The sequence below is a fragment of the Agelaius phoeniceus genome, chromosome 30 (genome assembly GCF_051311805.1).
Source record: "Agelaius phoeniceus isolate bAgePho1 chromosome 30, bAgePho1.hap1, whole genome shotgun sequence".
NCBI classification, from domain to species: domain Eukaryota; kingdom Metazoa; phylum Chordata; class Aves; order Passeriformes; family Icteridae; genus Agelaius; species Agelaius phoeniceus.
Genome location: NC_135294.1, coordinates 6,729,803 through 6,751,863, shown reverse-complemented (window position 1 = coordinate 6,751,863; position 22,061 = coordinate 6,729,803). Strand labels below are relative to the sequence as shown.

Here is a 22,061-nt window from a genome sequence, read left to right as displayed (position 1 = left end):
CTGTGCAGCAGGACATGCCTGCTTCGGCCAAGAAAGGGAAACAACAGGTTATCCAAAAAAGTGAAACAGCATCCGAAAAACAACAGGTATCAAAAAAAGTTTAAAAATCAAAAAAATAACAGGGTATTTAAAGAAATTTATATATAATACCCGAAAAATAGCAGATTACCAAAACCAGCAGGTTCTCCAGAGCTGTCCTGGAGGAAAGGGGAAAGGAAAAGGAAAAGGAGCCCTGATTTCCTGCCAGCTGTCCCCCAACCTCGCCCACTCCAGAACCAGGAGTGCACTCCCAGCGCCTGTCTGGGGCTGCAGTCACTGCCTCTCTCACTGACTGCCCGCCCTGGGCTCCCAGGGCCGGGAAACAGACCCGGAACCGGCGGGTTTCACCCCAAACCCTCGGGTTTTACCCCGAACCGGCGGGTTTTACCCCAAACCCTCGCGTTTTACCCCAAAATTCGGCCGTGACCGCCAGGGGGCGCCAATCGCCTCCCAAAGGGACTCTCAAGTCCCGCCCCCAGCCGAACAAGCTCCGCCCCACCCGCGCGTTAACGCCCGCAGCCCCGCCCCTTAGCAAGCTCCGCCCCATACGGAGACTCTCCTCCTAAATATTCAAATTTAGCTCAGTCTCCGCCTCCTCGGCGCCGTTCTCGCTCCCTCCCCGCTCTCGCGAGAGCCGTGCCCGGAAGCGGCCGAGCCGGCGCTGGGGGCCCGCCCGCCATGGAGGTCCCGCGGGCGCTGCTGCTGCTCTTGGTGCTGTCGGTGCTGCTCCTGGGGCTCTGCGCCTCCGGTACGCCGCGCCGGGACACTGCCGCGGGGGCGGGAGGGGGCGTCGAAGCCCTGGGGCCGCGAGGGGTCAGGCACCGCGCTCGGTTTGGGGGTCTCCTCTCCCCTTGGGGTTCCGCCGCGTTCGGTCACCGGGGGTTCCCCCCCCACTCTTGGCAACCCCTGATCTCCGTTCCCCCGAGGGTCACCGGGGTTCCCTCTCCGCCCTTGCCAGCCCCCGCTCCCCCGGGGTTCCCGTTCCCTCTGGGCTCCCCGGCTCCTGTGCCGTGTCCCCCGGGTCCCGCCGCCCCTCTCGGGATCTCCCCCCGGTGCTCACTGACCGGGCTCCCCGTGTTTGCCGCTGCAGAAGACACCCCGCAGACAGAGTCCGACAGATCTTCCACGGTGTCCCAGGGAGCCGGAGCAGGCGGGGAGCACACCGACACAGCCCCAGGGAACAGAGACGAGCATAAAAACGGTGGTAACTCCAACAATGGCGAACCCCAAACAGACACGAGCGGCGGGACCAGCACAGATGAAAACACGGCAAACAAACAGCAGGAAAACAACCCAACTGTAAATGGCAGCAACGACGAGAAGGAGAAGAAGAAGAAGGAGAAAGAGGAGTCACAGAAAGGCAGCGGTACAGAGGTTGATCAGCCGGGCCAAGGTGGAAATGGCAGTGATGGAAACAACAATGGAGGAGGTGGGGGACAAGGAGGTGAAAACCAGAACAGCAACAATGGTAACGCAGGCAGTGGTAACACAGGCAAGACAGGCAGTGATGGCCAGGACAACGCAGGCAGCAGCACTGATGTCCAGGCCAACCCAAACAGTGCCACTGGTAGCCAGGACAATACAGGGACCGGCGGTGTCAGCCAGGGCAATGATGGCCATGGCAGTAAAGACTCCAGCACTGCAGACACGGGCAACCAAAGCAGTGGCACTGGTGGCCAGGGCAATACAGGGACCAGCACTAACGATGGAAATGGCAGCCAGAACAACAAAAACAACCAGCAGAACAGTGTCAGCAAGAACGGCCAGGCTGGCAACCAGGCAGGGGGCACTGAGGAGGAGGGCAACAAGGATGACAAGACCAAGGGCAGCAATGACAAGGACAGTCAGAACACAAATGGCAGCAACAACCAGGACAACAGCAACAACAACGAGGCCAACAACGAGGGCAAGGGCAAGGACAGCAAGAGCAAGGACAGCAAGAGCACAAGTGGCAGCACCAACCAGAACAGCAACACCCAGGCCAGCACCAACCAGGACCAGAGCAACACCCAGGATGGCACCAACCAGGACAACAGTGACAAGAACAGGGCTGCCAACAAGGCCAGCACAAACGGGGCCACCAGCCAAGGAGGGCAGCCGGCCCAGACTGAGAGCCAGGGCAGTGCTGCTGGCGAGCAGCCCCAGGGCCAGGACAGTGCTCAGAACTCCCAGGAGGAGCAGAGCCCCGTGTCTCACTCTGCTGCCCCTGCTGGGGATGGTGACAGCTCCTTGGAGAACGAAGAGAGCGCCCTGGAGGACGTGGGCAAGGCTGGGGAGGGCAGTGACACCTCCCTGGAGCAGGACAGGGACAGGAGTGGTCCCTCCCTGCCCAGGCCCCGCTCGGAGAGCAGCCACTTCTTTGCCTACCTGGTGACCACAGCTGTCATTGTGGCAGCCCTGTACGTGGCCTACCACAACAAACGCAAGGTGAGTGCCCTGCCAGCCCTTTCCCCTCCTCCTGACTGGTTCCACACCAGTATCTCCCAGTTTGGTCCACATTCCTGTGGTCCCACAGCGATGGGAGGGTTCCTGTGACCAGGAATTGTCGCAGACATCTTTCATGAAAAATCCTTTCTTAGGATTTTTCCTTGTGAGAAGCTGCAGTTTCCAGCAACCAAAGTAAACAATGGTTATCTGCTGCTGTGGAATGCAACAGGTGATTGGTCTCCTGTGGGTGTTTGGATTTCTTGACCACTCATGGCAGAGCTGGCTCTTGCTCTGTCTGAGACACAGATCTTTGTTATTCATTCCTTTTCTATTCTTAGCTTAGCTAGCTGCTGAAGAAACCTTTCCTTGCTATTGCTTTTTAGTATAGTCTAATGTAACATATATCATAAAATAATAAATCAAGCCTTCTGATCATGGAGTCAACATTCTCGTCTCTTCTTCATCCTGAAAACCCTTGTGACCACAGTCACAGGAATGGGTTGGATGTGATGGGAACTGGGTGTTCTCAGCTCTGCCGCTGGTTTTCAGCTGAGAGGTGAAACCACAAAGGGGTGTGGATCTCTCCATCTTATCTCTGCCAGTTTTCTCCTGGCAGTTTTCTGTAGCAGCATCACAAGGTTGGGGTTGTTTTTCCTCACATAAAGCTGGTTTTGAGGGAGGACAAAAAAAAGAGAAAATTCTTCCTGTTTTCTGCTTGTTGAGCAAACCTCATTATCCATCTTAGGAATGGTTGAGTACTGGCATTTACATGTTCCGAGTGCTTGGTCACAGGAAAGGGGTTGTGGGAGCAGGAAAATGAAAATCCAAAGGTGAGCCTGTGTTGGAAGCTGCTGTTCCACTCACCCTGTCTCCATTTTTCTCTCTCCAAAGATCATTGCTTTTGCTCTGGAAGGAAAAAGATCCAAAACTGGTCGGCGGCCCAAATCTGGTGATTATCAGAGACTGGATCAGAAGGTGAGAGCCAGCCCAAAGTGGGGGTGGCGTGCCTGGTGTGTGTTGGGAACACAAAATATTGTCCCTTTGCATTAGAAAGGGTCCCAAAGCCCCAGCTGAGGCAGCTTGGGAAGCACAGTTTGGTGCAGAAACAGGGTTTTGGAGAAAGTGAGACTGAGGAGTGCTGGCAGAGCTGCCCCAGGGCACAGATGGGAGCTGGGCTGTGCTGGATGTCACTGATCAAAGGGTAGGATTTCTGTGGGAATCCCTTTCTTCTCTTCCTTGAAGCCTTGTTCCACCTCTTGCCCTTCAGATGTGCCTCTGCCACAGGAAGAGGAAAGTTAGGAAGGAGCTCGTGCTTGCTTTGGGAGCTTCTCAGCCCACTCGAGTCTGGACAGAGCAGCAGAGTTAATTCTGAGCTTTCAGGCAGTCCCAACCTTTCCTTTTGCCTTTCCAGATCTAATTCCTGCTCAGATGATGGCGGGGGTGCAGTGCTGCCACAGCTGGATTCCACTCCACGGCAAGGAGGGGAGATGCTTTTTGTTTTGCACCTGCACCTTGATAAAACCTCTCACTTCCCTGAATTGCTCCTTTCCCAGCTGCCTTGTTTTCCCCCTGGGTGTCTGACTGCTGGAAAAGCCAGACCCAGGATTTGTGTCCCAATGCAATGGAATTTGCCATCTGCTGGACTGACCCCTCCTTCTGGGGGGGAATTAAGGATCTGCTGCACAATGAGCCATGGGACTGTCCTTGCCTGGGAACGAAGCTGCCTTGATCTCCTCCTGCCCCTCCTTCTCCACCTGTTGGGTTTGGATGCTCAGGTTGGGAGCACCTGAGTTCTCTTGTTTGCCATTGACCCAGCACAGACTCAGATTTGGGGTTTCTCTCCCTGATCAGTCTCACACCCAGATTCCCTTTTTCACACGCACCTCTGGCCATGCTGAAGCAGGTTTTGTAGCTCAAACGCTTTGTGCTGCATGCAGGTCTCTTCCCTCCAGTGCTCCCAGTTCAGCTGTGTGCACTGGGGGTGCTGGTTGTGGAGGAGGGGCTCAGGCTGGGCTATCCATGCCCTGTTGGCTCAGGGATTCAGATGGGAAGATTGCTTCCTGCCCTTGGCAGGTGCAGGAAGGAAGGAGTGTCAGTCCCTGAGGAGTTTGGGACGAGGGAGGCTCCCAATGCCTCCAGTGCTGGGCTGGTACTGGTCAGCCCAAGGGTTGGTGCCTCACTCACACCTGTGAGGTTTTCATTACTGCAGCTCTACTCCCCAGAGGTTTCTTCAAGCTGGGGTGTTTCTGGAGAGGGCACAAAGTACCTGCTTGGCTCCTGCTTTGGGTTTTTCCAGAAAAAAAAAAGGATTTGAGGAGCCCAGAGCTCTTCACGTGGGCACCCAGCTCTGCCACATCAGGTGCCAGGCGTGTGCCAGTCCTGCACTGACTGCACGGGAAGAGTCCCAGGATGGTTAAATTCCTCCTGGGGGCTTTTTCTGGCCTTGCCAGGCTTGGGAACCATCAGCTCCTCGCCCTGTGCTCACCTTGGACAAGGGCAGAGCTGTCTCCTGGTCACTGTGAAAGCTGCAGCTCTACTTTTGATTTCCTAATGGTTCATTCCAAGAGGGGAGAGAGGGCCTGGCCTTCTCCAAACCCTAAAATCATCCTTTCCCCTTTTGCTGGATCTTGGCAAGCATCAGAGTCCCTCTTGGCTTTGAAGAGTTCTCAGGGTTTCCCTAGGAAACATCTAGGATGCTAAAAGGACTTGCAGGAGTTGTTTGGAGGGAGGGCAAAGGGAAACAGGGCTGGGAATGCAGCTCTGGGGAAAAAGGGTGGGAAGCTCCTGGCCCGGAGCCCCTGGGGGATCAGCCAGGCTGGGGGCTGGGGAGGGGAGCACTCGTTGGGCACGGCAGGGAGACAAACCCTGCTGCAGTCTGTGGGGTTCCTGTGCTGCTCTGGCCAGGGTTTTTGCAGTGTGTGTGCTTTTTGGAGTGCGACTGCTCTACGCTGGCTTCGTCCTGGTTTGTCTTTTTTTTTTTTTTTAATTGAATAATAATTTAGAAAGGCTTTTTATTTTTTCACCGTCTACTTGCTTTTCTATCCTGGGAGCTGTTTCAGACCCTCTCTTGCTCCAGGCTGTGGGAATCCCACCCTGCTGCCAGCAGGGGAGGGGATATTTTGGACCTCAAGCACCGATCCCAGTTGAGCCAAGCATTCCTTAGGGTGATGAGGACACACCTCAGGGTCTGGGGAGGGGCAGGGCTCACAGCAGCCTGAACTGGGGCCTTTTCCCCCAAAATCTCCCCACCAGCACTTCCCGAGGCTGCTGTGTTCTGCCAACAGCCTGGGCTGCCCCAAACCTCTGGGGTTGCTCCCGGTTTGTTGGGTTTATGGTGTTTATGCAACGTGTCCCAAAGGGATCAAGGTGCACAGAACCTTCTCCCTTTGGACACACGTGTTTTCCATGGATGCTGTCTGTTGGTACAGAGGGGGTTTTTGCCAAATATTCCTACTTCTTAGGCTTGAACCAGCACATGATTTGTTTTCTGCTGCAGTGCAATGCACCTTGCTTGGAAGGATCAGAATTTTTTACGGTTCTTTGTACTGTTTTTCTTTTAATTTTCTGTGTGGTGAAATCAGTAAATGGATTAAAAGAGACACAAAAGGTTGAATTTTCACTTCTCTCTTGGTTTTGTGTTTTTTTTCACGTTCTTTGCATGGTTTTCATTGACACCTGGCACCAAAGGTGCAGGGTGGCTCGTCTTTATGCAAAATAAGATTTTTTTATGAAAAGCCTTGTTTCTGTGGAGCTGTCTGTGCTCAGAGCTCCGTGTGCAGCCGGAAGGAGCCCAGACAGGCCCGGGCCAGAGCGGATTTGAAGTTTCCAGTCTGCTTTCCAGGGCCCAGTATCAGCCCAGCTCCACTGGGTGCTCTCAGGTCAGGGCCCAAGAGGAGATTAAACTGTTCTGGACACAGCTTAGTCCTGAGCTCTGCTCTGGGATTTCTCCCTTCTCCTGCAGAGAGCCCCCAAGGGCAGTGCCTGCATGTCCCGGCTGGCAGGAGCAGCAGCAGCTGGGACACTGGAGAGGCGTGGAACAGGGGGAGAAGGTGCCCAGGGCACTCTGGGGAGGGGTTCCTGCCAGCAATGGAAGAACGTCCCTCCTTTCCCCCGCCTCCTTTCCCTCCCAGGAGGAAATCCCGCCTTCCCCTCTCCTCCGGGCCTGGCTGGAAGCAGGGAGGGCTCCTGGTTTTCCTGGGGGTGCGTTACTGACAGCTTGCAGGAGGAAAAAAGGGTGGAAAGGGGGGTTCACAGGAAGAATCCATGGGGATGTGGGGTTGGCAGAGACCTTGCAGAGCCCCCAGTTCCCAGCCCTGCTGCCAGGGGCTCAAAGCACTGCTCTGCTCTGTGTCCTTAGGGTGATTTCCCAAAACCCCCCTGCATTGTGCTCCCGGAGCTCGTGAACCCCCGCCTGCTCCCACCCTGGTCTCAGAGGGCTGGAAAGGCCCCAGAATGCTTTGGCAGGCAGGACAGGTCCTGTGCCTGGTGCAGGAAGCACTGGGGGCATCCCGGGGGTGGGGAGTGCCTGTAGGGTCATGTGGGGGTGGCTGCCCCCGAGCCAAAGTCCATGAGTGGAAATAATGTCAAATAAAATCAGAAATGCTTTGCCAGCTGGGTTGGGCTCTGCTTATCGGGGCAGGATTGAGGCATTGTGATAGAGGCAGTTCAGCAGAGAGGCCCTGAGGGTGGAGGAGCTTTCATGCATGAGAAACTGGGTGAAAGCAGGCACAGGGCTGGGGCTGTGCCCTTCAACCCTGCTGCTGCTCTGCAGAGAGAGCTCTGTGCCAGCTGGGGCTGGGCTCTGCTCACAGGGGACAGGATGGGAGGAAATGGCCTAAGCTGGGCCAGGTTGGATGCTGGGAAGATTGCTCCATGGAAACAGCAGTCCAGGCCCTGAGCAGGGGTGGAGACCCCATCCCTGGGGGATTCAGCAGCTGTGTGGATGTGGCACCTGGGGACATGGGGCACTGGTGGCCTTGGCAGTTGGACTTGGTGGTCTCGGGGCTTTTCCAGCCCAGAGGGTTCCAGGGTTCTGTGAAATGCTGCTGCAGCCTCTCCCTGACCTCCACTCTGCCCCCTGGCCTGCAAACCCCATTAACCTCCCCGGGTTTGTTTGATCTCATCTTCCTCTCCTGAAAGCTTTGAGTCCTGCACGGCCTCCTGGGCAAACAGCTGAACCTGGGCTGATCTCACAGCAGGTATTTTCCTTATGGGCAGGGCACCAGCCAAGCAAACACATCAGCTTTGCCTCTGCATGACAAATTCCATGGCCTGGGACCGTTTGTGTGGATTAAAAAAACACCAACGTGACTGAGATGGCATTTGCAGGGTTAGAGCTCTTTGGGGTGAGAAAAGCAGGAGGAGAGGCAGGTTTGGGTCTCCTTGGAGCTGCAGGGGAAGGCTGGGTGTCACTGCACTGTTCTGGGCCTGAATCAGATGTTTCTGCTCTCCAGAGGGTCCCTGGGAAGAGGACCTGGCTCTTCTGCCAGGGATCCAGGGGCATCCCCAGCTGCTCTGGGCACCCTGTGCCAGGGCCTGCCCACCCTCCCAGGAACAATTCCCAAGATCCCATCCAGCCCTGCCCTCTGGCACTGGGAGCCATTCCCTGGGTCCTGTCCCTCCATCCCTTGTCCCCAGTCCCTCTCCAGCTCTCCTGGAGCCCCTTCAGGCCCTGGAAGGGCTCTGAGCTCTCCCTGGAGCCTCCTCCAGGTGAGCCCCCCCAGCTCTCCCAGCCTGGCTCCATGGCCTGCTCAGGACCCGCTCCAGAAGCTCCACAACCCTCTGGTGTTGGAGCAGAGCTGGGGGAGCTCTGCAGGTGGAGTCTCACCTGGCTGGAGGTGCCCAGAGCAGCCTCCCCAGTTCCCTGCTGTGCCCCTGGGCTCCTCGAGGGCCTGCCTCTGGCTGATCTCTCCTGGCAGAGCTCACCTTCTCTGCAAATCCCATCCCATCACTGAATTATCTCTCTGCTCAGTGATCTAATCCTCTTTGCCAGATCAGCCTTCAAGCCTCTTTCCAGGGCTCCTTTCCAGCACGGTCACACTATTCCCTGCTCGGTCACTCACACCGCTCAGCCGCTGGCTCTGGGCTCTGTTTTTCCATGCTTCCATGTTTTTCCGTGCTCCACCAGCACATTCCATCCTGCTTCCCCTTCTCCCTCACAACCCCCAGCCCCGCTGACCCATCATGAGGCACAAACCCCAGGAACATGATCACTATTTTATTGCTTCCAGTCTCACGTGCTTCCCTTCCCATCTGGAGAGGACTTTCATCCTGCTCCCAAGCTTTTACCAGCAGACAGAAGGACTTTGTGGCTGCTAAAGGAGCATCAGCTTGTTCCACGGATGCCTTGGGGCAATGGGGGAGAGCAGCACCCGAACACTGGGAACTCTGGAGGGCTGGGGTCCTGCTGCTCCCAGGAATGACTCTGGAAGCACTGGACAGCCTGCAAGCTCTCACACAGCTCTGGGGCTGCAGGTGGAGGTGGGCTTTGGCTGGGGTCAGTGATCCTGATGGGATCAAGCAGCCACAGGAGTTGCTGGTGCTCCTGTTTTGGGGTTATCTTGACTTCTCTCCTGGCCACAACAGCTCCTGGGGACTCCCTTCATGGCCAGGGCCCAGCACTGGACACGATGGTGGAAGGGGATGCATTTTTTTGGCGGGGGTGAGGTCCAACACAATCTGTCTGGGAATAGGAACGGCATCGCCCTGGATGAAATCCCTCAGCTTGGCACAGAGACGGATCTGCTACAGGTGTGTGGCGGCTGGGGTGGTGTGCTGGGGAGCAGGGGCCCTGCTGGGGCATGGCAGCCTTTAGTCTCCCTTCTTGGGGTGGGCAGCCTGCAAGCGCATCTTCAGCCTCGCCACGTCCGCGTACAGGTTGCGCTTGAGGACGGTGCTGGCGCAGATGATGGCTCCCTGCAGGGCCCCCATGAAACCCCCCATGCACAAATCCTGCCCTGCAAGGAGGGAGCAGCAGATGAGGTCCCCCCAAGAGCAGCCCTCGGTCCCCGCTCCATCCCAGCCAACCATCAGGGGTGGTTTGGGCATCACCTCCCAGCTGCCCCCGCACCATCCTTGGGCTCTGAACCACAGCCCCCTGCCCTTGTCTCCAGCAGGAAATCCCCACTGTGCCCTGGGCAGGGAGACGGCCCCCAGAGCTGGGGGAGCACAGCCCTTCCCTCCTCCCCTGGGACCACGGAACTCTGCTTTTCCAGGCGTTATCCCACTGCCCCACGGCGGCTCTTCCCGTTATTCCATTTCAGGATTGCAGGTTTTCCCCGCCCCATCCCGCTGCCCCAGAGCTGTCCTGCTCTGAGGACGCTGGTGGCCCTGTCACCTGTCAGGTAGAGGTTGGGCACGGCCGTGTCTGCCCGCAGGGCGGCAATGGCCTCGGCCTGCAGGCGGGGGATGCCGTGGTCAGCGCCGTAGAGCTCGCCGTGGGGACTGGCAAGGTAGTGCTGGTTGGTGAGGGGAGAGCCACCCGAGAGGTACTCGATCTGTGGGGGACAGGGACAGGGTGGTCATCCTGGGATGGCCATCCAAATCTGCCCAGCTTGGATGGGGATTGGAGCAAGCTGGTCTGGTGGAAGGTGTCTCTGCTCATGATGGGGTGGAACTGGATGAGCTTTAAGGTCTTTTCCAACCCAAACTATTCCAAGACTCCATAGTCATTGGGTAGGTAGAGGGGAGGACCCCTGAGCCCCATGTTTCCTCACCCGGCCCTCGATGCGAGGGTAGAGCTTGTAGACAGTCTGCATGATGGCATCCACAAAAGTCTTCTTCAGGTCCTCATAGTCATCCCCCCTCTTGTGGACCTGCTTGTCCTTCCACTCCTCAAACCACTCGTACCTGGCGAAGGTGACGATGGCCAGCGTGGATTTTCCTGCAGGAGGACAAGGCTGGGGTGCTTGTCCCTCTGCCCACCCTCATCCCACCCTGTCGCTGCCCCAAATCCAGGGGATGTCCCCAGATCTTTGGGGTTCCATGTCCTTCATCCAGGCACCCCAAAGACTGCATTCCATGAGCCCTGCCCAGCTTTGGGATGGATGCCCGAGTGGAAACTCCTTGTTTGGGATCACCAAACCCCATCAGGAGTTTTGAAACCCCTCGCAAGCGTTTGTGGCTGGGTGTCAGCCTCACCTGGGTGCCTCATTTCCCAGGTGGGGTCCTTGGACGATGGCGAGGTGACAAAGAGCAAGGGGATGTTGTTGGCAGCTTCTTCTCTGGAGGAGGCCAGGTAGCGCTGCATGCTGCACGAGAAGGAAGGGCTGAGCTGGGGCCCAGGCACAGCTCCCCCTGAGTCACTGCCCAGGAATCCATCTCCTCATGCTCAACCAAGCACATCCAAGGGGAAGCCAAACCTACATTCCATCCAGGTCGTTCCCTGGGAACATGAAGTAGTTGATGGGCTCCAGCCCCAGCTCCTCCCTCGAGCCGCTGAGGCCCACGAAGACGGTGAAGCCCCCCTCGCCAGGGCTCAGCATGTGGAGCTGGGCCTGGATCTCTGCAGCGTGGAGGGAAAAAGGGCAATTAGAGGGGGCAATCAGGCTTTTCTAGCATCCTCGGATACAGAGAAGTGGTTTCTCCAATCCTGGTGCTTTCCCACCAAACCCTGACCCTTCCCACCCACACAAACCATCCCCTTGCCACTCAGCTGTGACCCTTCCACCCAATGTGCCCCTTCCATCTGGCTGTGACCCTTCCACCTGACTGTCACCCTTTCACCTGGCTGTGACCCTTCCACTTGTGACCCTTCCACCTGGATGTGACCCTTCCACTTGTGACCCTTCCACCCAACTGTGCCCTTTCCACCTGGACTGCCCCTTCCCAAGCACCTCTGTCCCCTTCCCCCCATCCTTCCCCCTTCCAGAAGATTTTCTAGGACACTCCACCAGCTCCCGCGAATTTCAGGGCCCTGCACTGTGTATTTTAGGGAAACCCTCCCACCAAACCAGGATTTCCCCAGCCACAGCCAGTTTGGGCCAGTTAATTTAAGCAGAATGAAACCCCCGCGAAGAAAGGAGCGGCCAGGGCTGGGTTTTGCGGGCTTGGCACAGGAGCGCCGGGGGGTTTGCAGGGTTAATTGGTAAATCGGCTTTCCCCCGGGGCTCCGGGCGGGATTTAACGCCGCAACCCCGGCGGAGCCCGGCGCTGACGCCGCACCCGGCAGAGCCCGCGCCTCCGCCGGCAGCAGCCGCTCGTAGGTGTTGAAGATCCCGGCGTCCGAAATGACCACGGGAGCAAAGATATCCACGGAATCCTGGCCTTTCCTGACGCTCACACCTGGCAGGGGGAATCCAGAGGGGGGAGAATGAGGTGCTGGTGAAAGGAGCCCCCCTTTGGGAGCGGCCCCGTGGCCGGTGCTCACCGCAGGCTCTGCCCTGGGCGTCCAGCAGGATCCTCTGCACCGGCGCCTTCCCAAAGACGTTTCCTCCGGCCCTGCGGATCACGGGGATGGTGTGGAAGGCGATTTCCCCCGCCCCGCCCTTGGGGTACCAGGCGCCGTGCAGGAAATGATTCACCAGGATGCTGTGCATGGAGAAGCTGGCCTTGGAGGGGGGCACACCTGGGAAAAGGGGTGGGTGTGGGCAAATCGTGGGCTTGGAGCTTATCCTGAACGTTTTAAGATGAAGAACACTTTGTACATTCCCTTGTACAGGAGTGATGTCAGCCCATGGGGAAGATGAAGAACGCAGAGGGAAAGAGATGGAGATGAGCAATGGGGACGTGTCACCTGCCAGTGACTTGGGGACAAGGATGCTGGTGAAGCACCCACCAGAACATTCCTGCCAACCTTCCAAAAAGGGGGTTCTTACCTTTTTCCTGTTTCTAAAGAGCTTAACGTGACCCCAGGGCCTCCTGGTCACCTACCATAGGTGGGGAAGATGTAGCTGAGGACAGCCCGGAGCTCAGGGTTGGGGGTGAGACCATCCACCACCTCCTTGAGGCTGCGTGAGGCCAGCTGGGAGAAGGAGCAGAGCCGTGGGAGCAGCCTGGAGCAGGTCAGGAGCTTGGCCAGGAACCTCGGGAGCATCTTCAGGATCCCCAGCAGCACAACCCCACGGCCAGCACTCTGCAGGGAGAAACGGGGGCTCAGACATGCCCTAGACGTGCTCCAAAGCAGTTTTTCCCCTTGAATTCACTGCTGGGGAGCTGTGGGCAAGGGGAGTGAGTACTGGCTCCCTCAAAAACCTTCCCTCAAAAACCTCCTTCAAGAGAAGCTTCCGCCAAAAACTTCCCCATTGAAACGCCTCCAGAGAGTTCCTCCCAAAAAACTTCCCCAAAAAGTTGCCCCCAAAAAAATGGTTCTTGAGAAAAACTTCCTTAAAGACCTCCGCCCCAACTCATTAAAGAACTTCTTCTTTAAAGAAATCTCCCCCAAACTTCCGTGATGCTGCATTTTTGAGGCAGAAAGGGGCGATTTTGCCCGATTTTGAGACTGGCGTGTTTCCCCACGCTTTTGGGGTGATGCCATCATTCCCTGGGGGTGCCCAGCTCCAGGTGCCAGGGGGGCTCCCCTCGCTGTGTGACCCCCCAGACCCAGGCTCCCCTGGTGCTACCCCACCTTCACCAAGCGCTGGAACTCGTCGATGGCTGCTGCCTCCCCGGGGAACTGCTCCTTCAGCCTCCGGAAATATTCCCTCTCCCCAGAGTGGATGTGGAAGGTCTTGCCAGAGCCCCGGGGGTCCCCCAGAACCACGGCATCGTAAGTGGCCGGCAGCGGGGCCCACTCCAGCTGCCCATCTGTCAGCTGGTCCACCAGGAACCGCATCAGGGAGCCCTCCTGCATCTGCCCCACGTAGTGGATCCCTAAAATAGACATTTTTTCCTTTATTTTCCTTTTTTTTCCTCTATTTTCCTCTTTTTTCCCTTATCTTCACCTTCTTTTTTCTTTCATTTTCCCACCCCAGGACACACCAAACCCACCATCCCCACCCCATCAGCTCCACGTGGAAAGGGAAAATCTGGGATGCACCTGCCTCCCAGCTGGGGTGAATGGCACTGACCACAGTGTCTTTATGTGGTAATTTTGAGTTTTGTTACACTTTGCTATCCATCTCTGCTGTAAATAATCAATCCCAGTGATTCAGGGACATGCAGAGCTGGACTTTGTCTCACCACAAGAAGTTTTCCAGCAAGAAATGTCCTGAGGTGACATCCCCCAGGCTGGGAACCACACAGGGGCTGGCTGTTGGGAATTTGGGGCTTTGGTATCCTACACCCAGAGGGTTTTGGGGTGAAAAGCAGGAAAATGGTTTGTGTAACAGGAGCTGTGTGCAGGGGAGCTCCCACACAGCTGTGGGGAATTTTGGGGGTTTAGTGTCCTGTACCCAGAGGGTTTTGGGGTGAAAAGCAGGAGAATGGTTTGTGTAACAGGAGGAGTGTGCAGGGGAGCTCCCACCCTGAGGGCATCCCCTGCCCCTCCCTGGGCTCCGGGGGGATTTGGGGCCCCGAACGGTACCGGTGTCGAACTCGAAGCCCTTCTCGGTGAAGGTGTGGCAGCAGCCCCCCAGCTTGCCGTGCTGCTCCAGCACCAGCACCCGCCGGCCCGCCTTGGCCAGCAGCGCCGCGGCCGCCAGCCCGCCGATGCCGCTGCCCACCACGATGGCATCGAGCTCCGCCGGCACCTTCTCTGCCGAGAACACTGCGGGACACGGGGGCGTCACCGGCGGGATCCCCACGGAGGAACGGGGACCCCCGGAACCGCCGTGAGAGGGGGGACACTGGGGGGACAGTGCCACTCCGGCGGGGTCCGTGACACCCGGGGTGACAATGCCACCCTGGGGAGAGGGTCCATGACACTCGGGTGGTGCCACCCCGGGGGATGTCGCTGCGGGGAGTTAATGGCAGCCCGGCGTGGTGGTCCTGTCCCGAGGATGATCCACACCCCGGGCTGGCGATGCTTCCCCGGGTCTGGTCCCGCCGGGGGAGTCGGTGCCCCGGGGGTCCCGTACCTGTCTTGACGACGGTCCTGCGCACCGCCTTGTCGGTGACGAGCGGGCCGGGCGGGCGGCGGCTGTCGGTGGCGAAGGGGTTGCGGCTGCCCGAGCCCCGCAGGAGCACGAGGGAGAGGACGACGAGGAGGAGGAGGAGGAGAAGGGGGGCGAGGAAGAGCAGCGCCTGCAGCCCCATGGTCCTGCGGGAGCCGCGCTGTGCCGGGAGCCGGGAACAGCGGCGGGGACGGGAACAGCGGGCATGGGGGTGGCTCCGGCGGGGGCGGGGGGACCGCGGGGAGGAGCGGGGGCGGGCACTGGGAGCTGGGACCAGGAAGTGGCTTTGGGCACCGGGAGCTGGTCCTGGGCACTGGGAACTGGGACTGGGCACCGGGAGCTGGGACTGGGAAGTGGCATTGGGCACCGGGAGCTAGGACTGGGAAGTGAGAGCTGATACTGGGCATCAGGAGCTGCAACTGAGAGCTGGCGACACCGGGAGCTGGCACTGGCATACTGGGAGCTGGCACTGGCATACTGGGAGCTGGGACTGGCACTAGGCGGTGGCACTGGTGTCGCCAGGTCTGGCCGCCCCTCTGCAGGCTCCGGGAGCCCCGAGTCCCGTTCCGGGCACCCGCCCCGTTCCAGCTCCGCCGTTCGGGCCACGCCTCCGCCCCGTGCGCCTCCGTTTCCGCGTCGCGCGGTGCACGAAGGGAATTGTAGTCCCGCGTGCCATCCCTAGCGGGCGGAGGTGTGGACTACAGCTCCCGGCGTGCAGCCCGGTCGCGCCTGCGCAGTGCGGCGGCCTCGGGCTGGGGGAGCTAGAGGGGTCAGAGGGGCTGGAACGGGAACGGGTCTGGAACGGGCTCCTGAGGGGCTGGACCGGGTCTGGAACGGGTTCCTGAGGGGCTGAGACGGGCTCCTGAGGGGCTGAGACGGGCTCCTGAGGGGCTGGGGGCGCCGAGGGCAGCAGGAGGCTCCTGAGGGGCTGTCAGTGGCCGGGACGCCCCCGTTCTCACCAGCCGGTGCCCTTCTCTCCCGCAGGCCATGAGCGGCGCCGCGGGCTCGGAGCGGCCGGAGGAGCGGCCGGAGGAGCGGCAGCGCGTGGTGCCCCCGGCAAGTCCCGTCCCGAGCGTGTCCGGCCGGAGCCCCCCCAGCCGAGACCCGCGGCGCCCCCGCCTCAGGGGTGCCAGCCCCCCACCAGCCTCCTTTGCTCCATTTCTACCGTTACAACCACATAAAATCCTCCTGAGGGTGCAGACCCTCCCTGAAGGGGCCCGAGCCGGGGAGCACGGGGGGTGTTCCCTGGGGAAAAGCTTGGGATTGGGGTGGGCTGGAGTTTGGGGTCTGCCGCGGGGGTGACGCTGTGTTTGTTCCCTCTGTCCCCCTCAGATTCCAGCTCTGGGGCAGGGAGGTGTCCTGCAGGAGCTGGTGCTTGCAGAGGGGCAGCCCCCAGAGCCTGGTGAGCTTTTCCTGCTTCCCTTGGATCGGTCCTGGCGTCTCCTGGTGGGAAAGTCACCTGCGAGCGCCCAGGGATCAAGCAGGGAGGGATCTCTCATTCAAATCCGTCTGGTCCCAGATCATTCCCCAAACTCACCCAAAACAAACCTTGTGGGGTGGCTCCGGTTGGGATTTTCCTTGGAAAAGAGGAAACACAGCCCTAGGGTGTCCTGAGGGGGGCTGGGGGCAGCCCCCACTCCGTGCCTGCCCCCAGATCTGACTCTTGTACCCCTTCCCTCGGGCAGGGATCGGCGAGGAGCAGCGCCAGGCCCAGGAAGAGTGGGAGGCTCTGGAAGAGATCCAGTCAGGTACTGGGACTAACTGGGAAGGAGGAAAGGGATGGGTGGGGGCGAAGCGGGGCCGTTATTTGGGGTCAGGGGAGGGAGAAGGCGGGAGGTTCCTTTTTCCCCTTGTTCCCCGCGGCTTCCTTCTCCTGGAACCGGGGATCATTCGGGGTGAAATCAGGGCTCCGTGAGGGTCTGACCCGCTCCCTGCCTCCCTGCAGGGCCGGGGGGCACCTTGGGCGCGGCCCCCCCTCCGATTTCCTTCTCGGAGGCGCTGCAGCACTTCCAGAGCGCGGAGCTGCCCTCCAGCCGGGTACGGCCGGGCTCCGGCTCCGTTCCTTACCTGGAGAGGGGCACCAGCCCCCGCCCCGCCTCCGCCGCGCCCCCTGAGCGCTCCGGGCTCTTCTTCCTCCCGCAGGGCACGGCCCGGGCTCCGGGGCGCCGCGGCATCCTGGCTGCCCTGCTGCGCTGCCTCCGCGGGCCGCCCCGGCTCCGCCCGCAGCTCCGCGGGGAGCAGGAGCTGGCGCTGGCCATGGCACAGTGTGAGTGGCCCCGGGGCGCCCTTCGTGCCCCGCTGGATCCCATCCCCGCTCCCCGGCCCTTCTGCCCCTCAGTCCGGGGGGAACGGGGTGGGAATCACCCGCTCCCCTGGCATGACGGGGGCACACGCACATGGGAACCCTGGGCCTGTGGGTTTTGGGGGCCAGTGGCCTTTTCTGGGCAACGAGAGGGTTTTTCAGGCGCCAAGCTGTGCTTTTTAGGTGCTGTGAGGGTGTGGGTTTCGTTTTGGGCACTGAGGGACGTTTTCTGCGTTTTTTAGGGTGTTGAGGGGTGAGTTTGGGGGCTTTGAGCACCAAGAGGCATCTTTTGGGTGCTGAGGGGTGTTTTTGAGAAACAAGGGGGATTTTTAGGGTGCCATGGGGGTCGGGTTTGGCTGCTGAGGGTTTACAATGCCAAGGGGCATTTTTAGGTAACAAGGGGGTTTTTTGGAGGACGTGAGGTGTTTTTTAGGCCCCAGTGAATGTTTTTGGGGGCCAAGGGGTGTTGTTGGGGCACGGAGGGATGTTTTTCAGACGCCAGGGCTGTTGTGAGCAGCCGGGTGGTGTCTCCCTCCTGCAGGTGCCCTGGATGACTCGGAGCGGGTGCACATGCGGATCCTGCAGACCATCTACCGGCAGCTGACGCGCTCCAGGCTGGGCTGCCCGCGCTACGGGGCACACTGGGAGGAGCTGGGCTTCCAGGGTAGCACAGGGAGCACCCCTCTGCCTGGGGACATCCCCAAAATCCGTCCAAACCTCCCCTGGAACCTCCCCGTTCCATCCCAGCTCCCTCAGGCACTCCCTGTGCTCCAGAGCCAGCTCCACTGGCCTCCCTTGGACATACTCCAGCACCTCAATGTCCTCCTTGGACCCCAAAACTGATCCCAGGCTTTGATCACCTCAATCCTCCCACTCCTCTCCATATCCCTACAAAATTCCCAGGGGCACTCTCCGTCCCTTTGACCATAGAAGAATTAAACCAAACTGGCTCCAGTACCACATCTGGACCGGGTGGCTGGGTCATCCCAGTGCCATGTTCCTAAAAAAGCTGGTAATTCCTGGAGAGGTGTGGGATGGTGGGGTGGGGCAGGGGCTGGTTAATGCCCAGATGGGCGAGGTGATGGCCCCATCAGGGAAACGCCCTGCAAGCTTTCCCTCAGGAAAGGGAATCCCAGGATTGCTGGACTCTGGAAGTGCAGTGGCAGGGAGTACAGGGAGCAAACAGCCCGTGGAGGTGGGAAGGGGGCAGGGGTGACTCCAGGCTCTCTCTCACCCTCCCAGGTGCAGATCCTGGGACTGACCTGCGTGGGACAGGAATGCTGGGGCTGATGCAGATCCTGTTCTTTGTCCTGGACTCCCGGACGCTGCCGCTGGCACGGGAGATCTTCCAGCTCTCCCAGCATGAAACCCAGGCATGACCTTCCCCTTCCTCCCTGCCAGGGGGTCTCCCTTGGAGTTCCCAATGCTCTGGGAGAGGGAAGAACCAAAACCTTCTCTTCTGAGTTTTTTTGGGATGCTGAAGCAACCTTGTGCTCGTGAGGGGAAGAAGGTGGTGCCCAGGAGCACCAGTCTAGGCTGGAGCAGAGCTGTATTTATGCTGGGAATGGGATTTTAGGGGTCTGATACTGGCTTGGAGCAGGATAAACAGGCTGGAGAGCTGGGCAACAGAAAAATGGGAGTGAGTAGAGACATTTTAGTCTGGGTTTGAGCCTGGGTACAAGATAGGCTCAGCCCTCAGCATCCATCCAAGCCAGGGGTCTGTAGGGCTGTTATCCCAGTGCGTGGACCCCATCCTGTGGATTTGTGGATGCATGGATGCAGTGTCAAAAGGCCAGAGGTGCCAGAGAGGAGGAGAGTTTTTCAGCTGAGCTTCTTTAATGCTGGGATTGTGGTTGTTTTCCAGAATTTTCCCTTCTGCATCATGTCTGTGAACATCACCAGGATCGTCATCCAGGCGCTGCAGGAGGAGCGGCTCTCCCGGTGAGCGGGGTTGGGCTTGGGCTCTCAAGCTGCATCCTGGGCTGTTCCCCTGCCCAGGAGGTGGCTGAGCCCTCTCCTGCTGTAATAATAATCAGAGGGGACTCAGTTTCTTCATGCAGAAAAGCCAATTCTTTATTCACATAACTCATTTTACACAGTTTTCACCTATCTCGTGTGTAACTCCAACTGGCTGGTAGTTTTCTTGCTAATCAATTAATTGGTTAAAAAGTGCCTGTGTGTGTAAGACTCTCTCCATCTACAAGTGTCTACACTTAGTGGATTCTCATGGGACAGATCAATTTTTATGGACAGATTTCTATTTCCCTCCAAGGACAGGTGTCTGTGCTAACAGGCTTTTCACTCCCAACATTCTTCCGCACAGAACCTCCAACCTATCGCTCTCTTAGCTAGACCAGCAGGGCCTAAACCACATTTTTAATTACCTATAACAGTTTGAATTGTCAGTAATGCCTGTGCTCCCCTGCAGGGAGTGCAACCGGCGGCAGCAGGTGATCGGGGTGCTCAACGACCTCTACGCCGCCGCCTTCCTGCGCCTCTCGCGCCTCTGGGAGCAGCAGCACGGCACCGTGGCCAACGCCGGCTCCTTCCTCAAGGGTTCGTCCTCACAGCTGCTCCTTCCCCTGCCCGCTGGTGTTCCCAGTTCAATCCCTGCACTGAGGGTTTTCCAATCTTCCCTGTCCCAGGGATAGTTTTCCTCACGTTTTCCACCCCATGGGGATGCTTGAGATGGGTGACACACGGGGACATTCCCTGCTGGGAGCCATGGCTTAGCCCCTGTCCGTGAATTACTTACTCCAGAGAGGAATGCTGTCAGTGGGAGCAGTGTATCCCTCAGAAACCCGGATCCAGCTGGCACTGCTGGGCTCCAGCTTCACCCCATCTCCCCTGCACCCCAATTTTAGGGTGCTCAGGCTGGCACTCTGCTCCCTCATCCCAAGGAAAGCACCAGCCTGCCCTTTCCCAAGGGAAGATGTCAGGACACCAGATGTTTTGGACCCTTGGCACCATCCAGGCCTGCTCTCCTCAACCTTTTCCCCCTCTGACCTTTCCAGAGCTGGAATTATCCACCAAAAAGAAGCCGAGGCAGCTGCTGAAATCCCTGGAAGCCTACCTGAGCCGTGGCCTTCGGCCTCCCTCCCCTCCCTCCTCCCAGATCCACTTCACCAGCATTTGTGACCCTGGGGTGGAGCTGGAGGGAGATTCCTGACTGCTCTGACACGGAGTGGGACCTGCACAGGGAATTCTGCTGGTGGATCAGCCCTTGGAGGGACACACACCTGTCCCAGTCTCTCTGCAAGCCTCTCGAGTCCCTGGGCCTTACCCGGGTCGGCAGAGAGTGGGGGGTGCAGCCCCACCACGGCCGACTGCGGGGAGACACTCTCTGTGCCCCGAGGGTGCTGAGGGCACTCAGGCTGGTTGCCTTCGTTGCAGCAGAGACGACCGAGACGTCGGTGGAAGAGGAAAGGGGCCGTCTCCCAGCAGGGGGTATTCCAAGGTTTTATTAAGGAGTCCCGAGGGAGCTCCTATACCTCAGGGGGTTCCTGCCGAGAGCATTGGGGGACGTTCGGAGCTTACATTTAAAGGGGGGAGGAAACTAACATAGATAAAATCCTACTGACCAATAGGTATCTCTGGGGGATGGGTGCTGGGGGGATAGACATACAAAACAGCGTATGGGGCAGGACTTGGGGGGTTGACCCTTGGCCCCTGGCTAATCACTCGACAACTTGGACCGAAACTTCTAGGTAGGGGGCTGGGATGTCGAGGTGACTGACAGAGAGCCAGGGTGGGGGTTTTGGAGCTCTTATCCCAGGAAAGGGATAACACAAGTAGAGGGAAAAGGAGGGGGGGGGATGCAGTCTGGGATAAACCATTTGGGAAAAACATGGGGATACAAAACCAACTACTTCAAAGTATTACAAAATATAAGAACGCACTACAACACACACCGGTGTTCCGCTGGCTTGGGGGCTCGGGAAGGGCCAGGAGAGGTCACAGAGCTGGGATTTTGCCTGCTCCAGGTGGAACTTTCTGGAAGCAAAGGAGGAGGAGGTGGTAGAGCAGGGGATTCCGTGAGCTGGCACTGGGATAGTCCCTGTCCCCACCCCAAATCCAGGGTCCCACCTGGGTCCCAGCCCCAGCACTGCCTGGAAGGGGTAACCCCCACTTTGGGGGGCTGTATCAGACCCCCAGGGTCACTGTGGGCTGTCAGCACCCAAAAAGGTTATTAAAGGGGGGAGACAAGGGATCTGGTGGGAAAGAGTTTAGGATTTGCCATTGGACTCTGTGTCTGGAGGAAGGAAAGGAGACCTGGGGGTGCCCAGAGTCCACTTTGGGGTGAAAAGCTGTTCAGGAGGAGAGAAACGAGGGTTGAGAGCTCCAAGGAGGAGGGGAAGGGTTATTCCCTCTGGGAGCTCAGGGCCAGTGCTTGCAAATGTCCCCAGGCCCCTAAAAATGGGGAAAAGCAGCCCCCAAAGCCCAAATCTGGAGAGAAATGAGGGGTTTGGAGAAGTGGGAGCTGGGGGAGAATGGAACTTGGTGGCCCCAGCGCCCCTGAGAGGGCAATGATTCCTGGAGGCTGGGAATGATTCTGGATGGAAAAAAAAAATAAAATAAATGGAGAAAAAGCAGCCTGGAGTTGGGGTTTGCTGTCCTGATCTTGAGTTATTGTGGAAATTGGAGGGGGAATCCTTTTCAGGTGTTTTGGGGGAACAAAAATGGGGGGGGGTCGGGGCCGTCTTGCACCTGTGGGAACACATTTGGGAGTGGTGTCTGAGATCTGGGATAAGAGGGGGATAGAAAAGACGAGAGAAAAGGGAAAAAGGATGGCATAAAAGGAGAATAAAAGCAAAGAGACAAGAAAAAAAGGAGGGAAAACCAAGAAAGAAATAGAAAGGACAAGGAAAAAGGGAGAAAGAATAAGGTGAGGAAAAAGACAAGAAGAAGAAGAAGAAGGAAAAGAGGCTCCACCACCCTATTCCTAGTTTATTGTTTGTTTGCCTTTTTCCTCTTTTCTTTTGTCCCCTCCTTTCTCTTTTTCCTTTCCCCCTTTTCCAGGGGTGGTGCCGGAGGTGCGAGGCCCCCGCCCCTCCGCAGGTGAACCGGGGCCGTCTTGGCCTTTCCAGGCCGCTGCACCCCGTGGGTTCGGAGCCGTGGGACGGACAGAGCTGGGGACGGGACGGGCCGGGGCTGGTGGCCCTGAGGTGGTGGCAACCGGGACCGGGACCGGGACGGGCCGGGAGCGGCGGCGGGGCTGGCGCAGTGTCCGCAGCGCTGCTGGGGAGCCCGGGGTGCTGGGGAGCCCCCCGGGGCCGTGCTGGGGCCGGGGCTGTCCCGGGCCG

The 22,061-nt window shown here is 58.6% G+C and overlaps 3 protein-coding genes and 1 long non-coding RNA gene across 5 annotated transcripts; 3 read left to right on the top strand and 1 right to left on the bottom strand.

Moving 5' to 3' along the window:
* The first annotated feature begins 640 nt into the window (after positions 1-640).
* Positions 641-12,337, top strand: TGOLN2 (trans-golgi network protein 2). Of its 2 annotated transcripts, none has more exons than XM_054650754.2 (4): positions 641-787; positions 1,130-2,466; positions 3,358-3,441; positions 12,125-12,337. In XM_054650754.2, the coding sequence occupies exons 1-4, from the start codon at positions 718-720 to the stop codon at positions 12,128-12,130; spliced, it is 1,497 nt and encodes a 498-aa protein (XP_054506729.2). In that variant the 5' UTR covers positions 641-717; the 3' UTR covers positions 12,131-12,337. The 2 variants fall into 2 exon arrangements, with proteins under 2 accessions (XP_054506729.2, XP_054506728.2); XM_054650753.2 differs by lacking the exon at positions 12,125-12,337 and adding an exon at positions 3,878-6,085.
* RETSAT (retinol saturase) lies at positions 8,671-14,757 on the bottom strand. The gene is made up of 11 exons (XM_054650749.2): positions 14,421-14,757; positions 13,928-14,110; positions 13,031-13,275; positions 12,337-12,538; positions 11,834-12,031; positions 11,629-11,748; positions 10,831-10,969; positions 10,606-10,715; positions 10,182-10,348; positions 9,803-9,962; positions 8,671-9,422 (listed from the first exon to the last, which is right to left on the bottom strand). Exons 1-11 carry the CDS (start codon positions 14,596-14,598, stop codon positions 9,277-9,279), a joined length of 1,848 nt encoding a protein of 615 aa, XP_054506724.2. The 5' UTR covers positions 14,599-14,757; the 3' UTR covers positions 8,671-9,276.
* LOC143696173 (uncharacterized) lies at positions 13,034-13,567 on the top strand. The gene is made up of 2 exons (XR_013185607.1): positions 13,034-13,171; positions 13,377-13,567. It is a non-coding gene; the product is annotated as an uncharacterized LOC143696173 (long non-coding RNA).
* Positions 14,758-15,231: 474 nt separating the features above from the next.
* ELMOD3 (ELMO domain containing 3) lies at positions 15,232-21,350 on the top strand. Its single transcript, XM_077191707.1, has 11 exons — positions 15,232-15,512; positions 15,789-15,858; positions 16,142-16,204; positions 16,402-16,493; positions 16,599-16,722; positions 17,300-17,422; positions 18,001-18,131; positions 18,623-18,699; positions 19,187-19,314; positions 19,773-19,997; positions 20,670-21,350. Exons 1-10 carry the CDS (start codon positions 15,444-15,446, stop codon positions 19,925-19,927), a joined length of 1,032 nt encoding a protein of 343 aa, XP_077047822.1. The 5' UTR covers positions 15,232-15,443; the 3' UTR covers positions 19,928-19,997; positions 20,670-21,350.
* Positions 21,351-22,061: the final 711 nt, after the last annotated feature.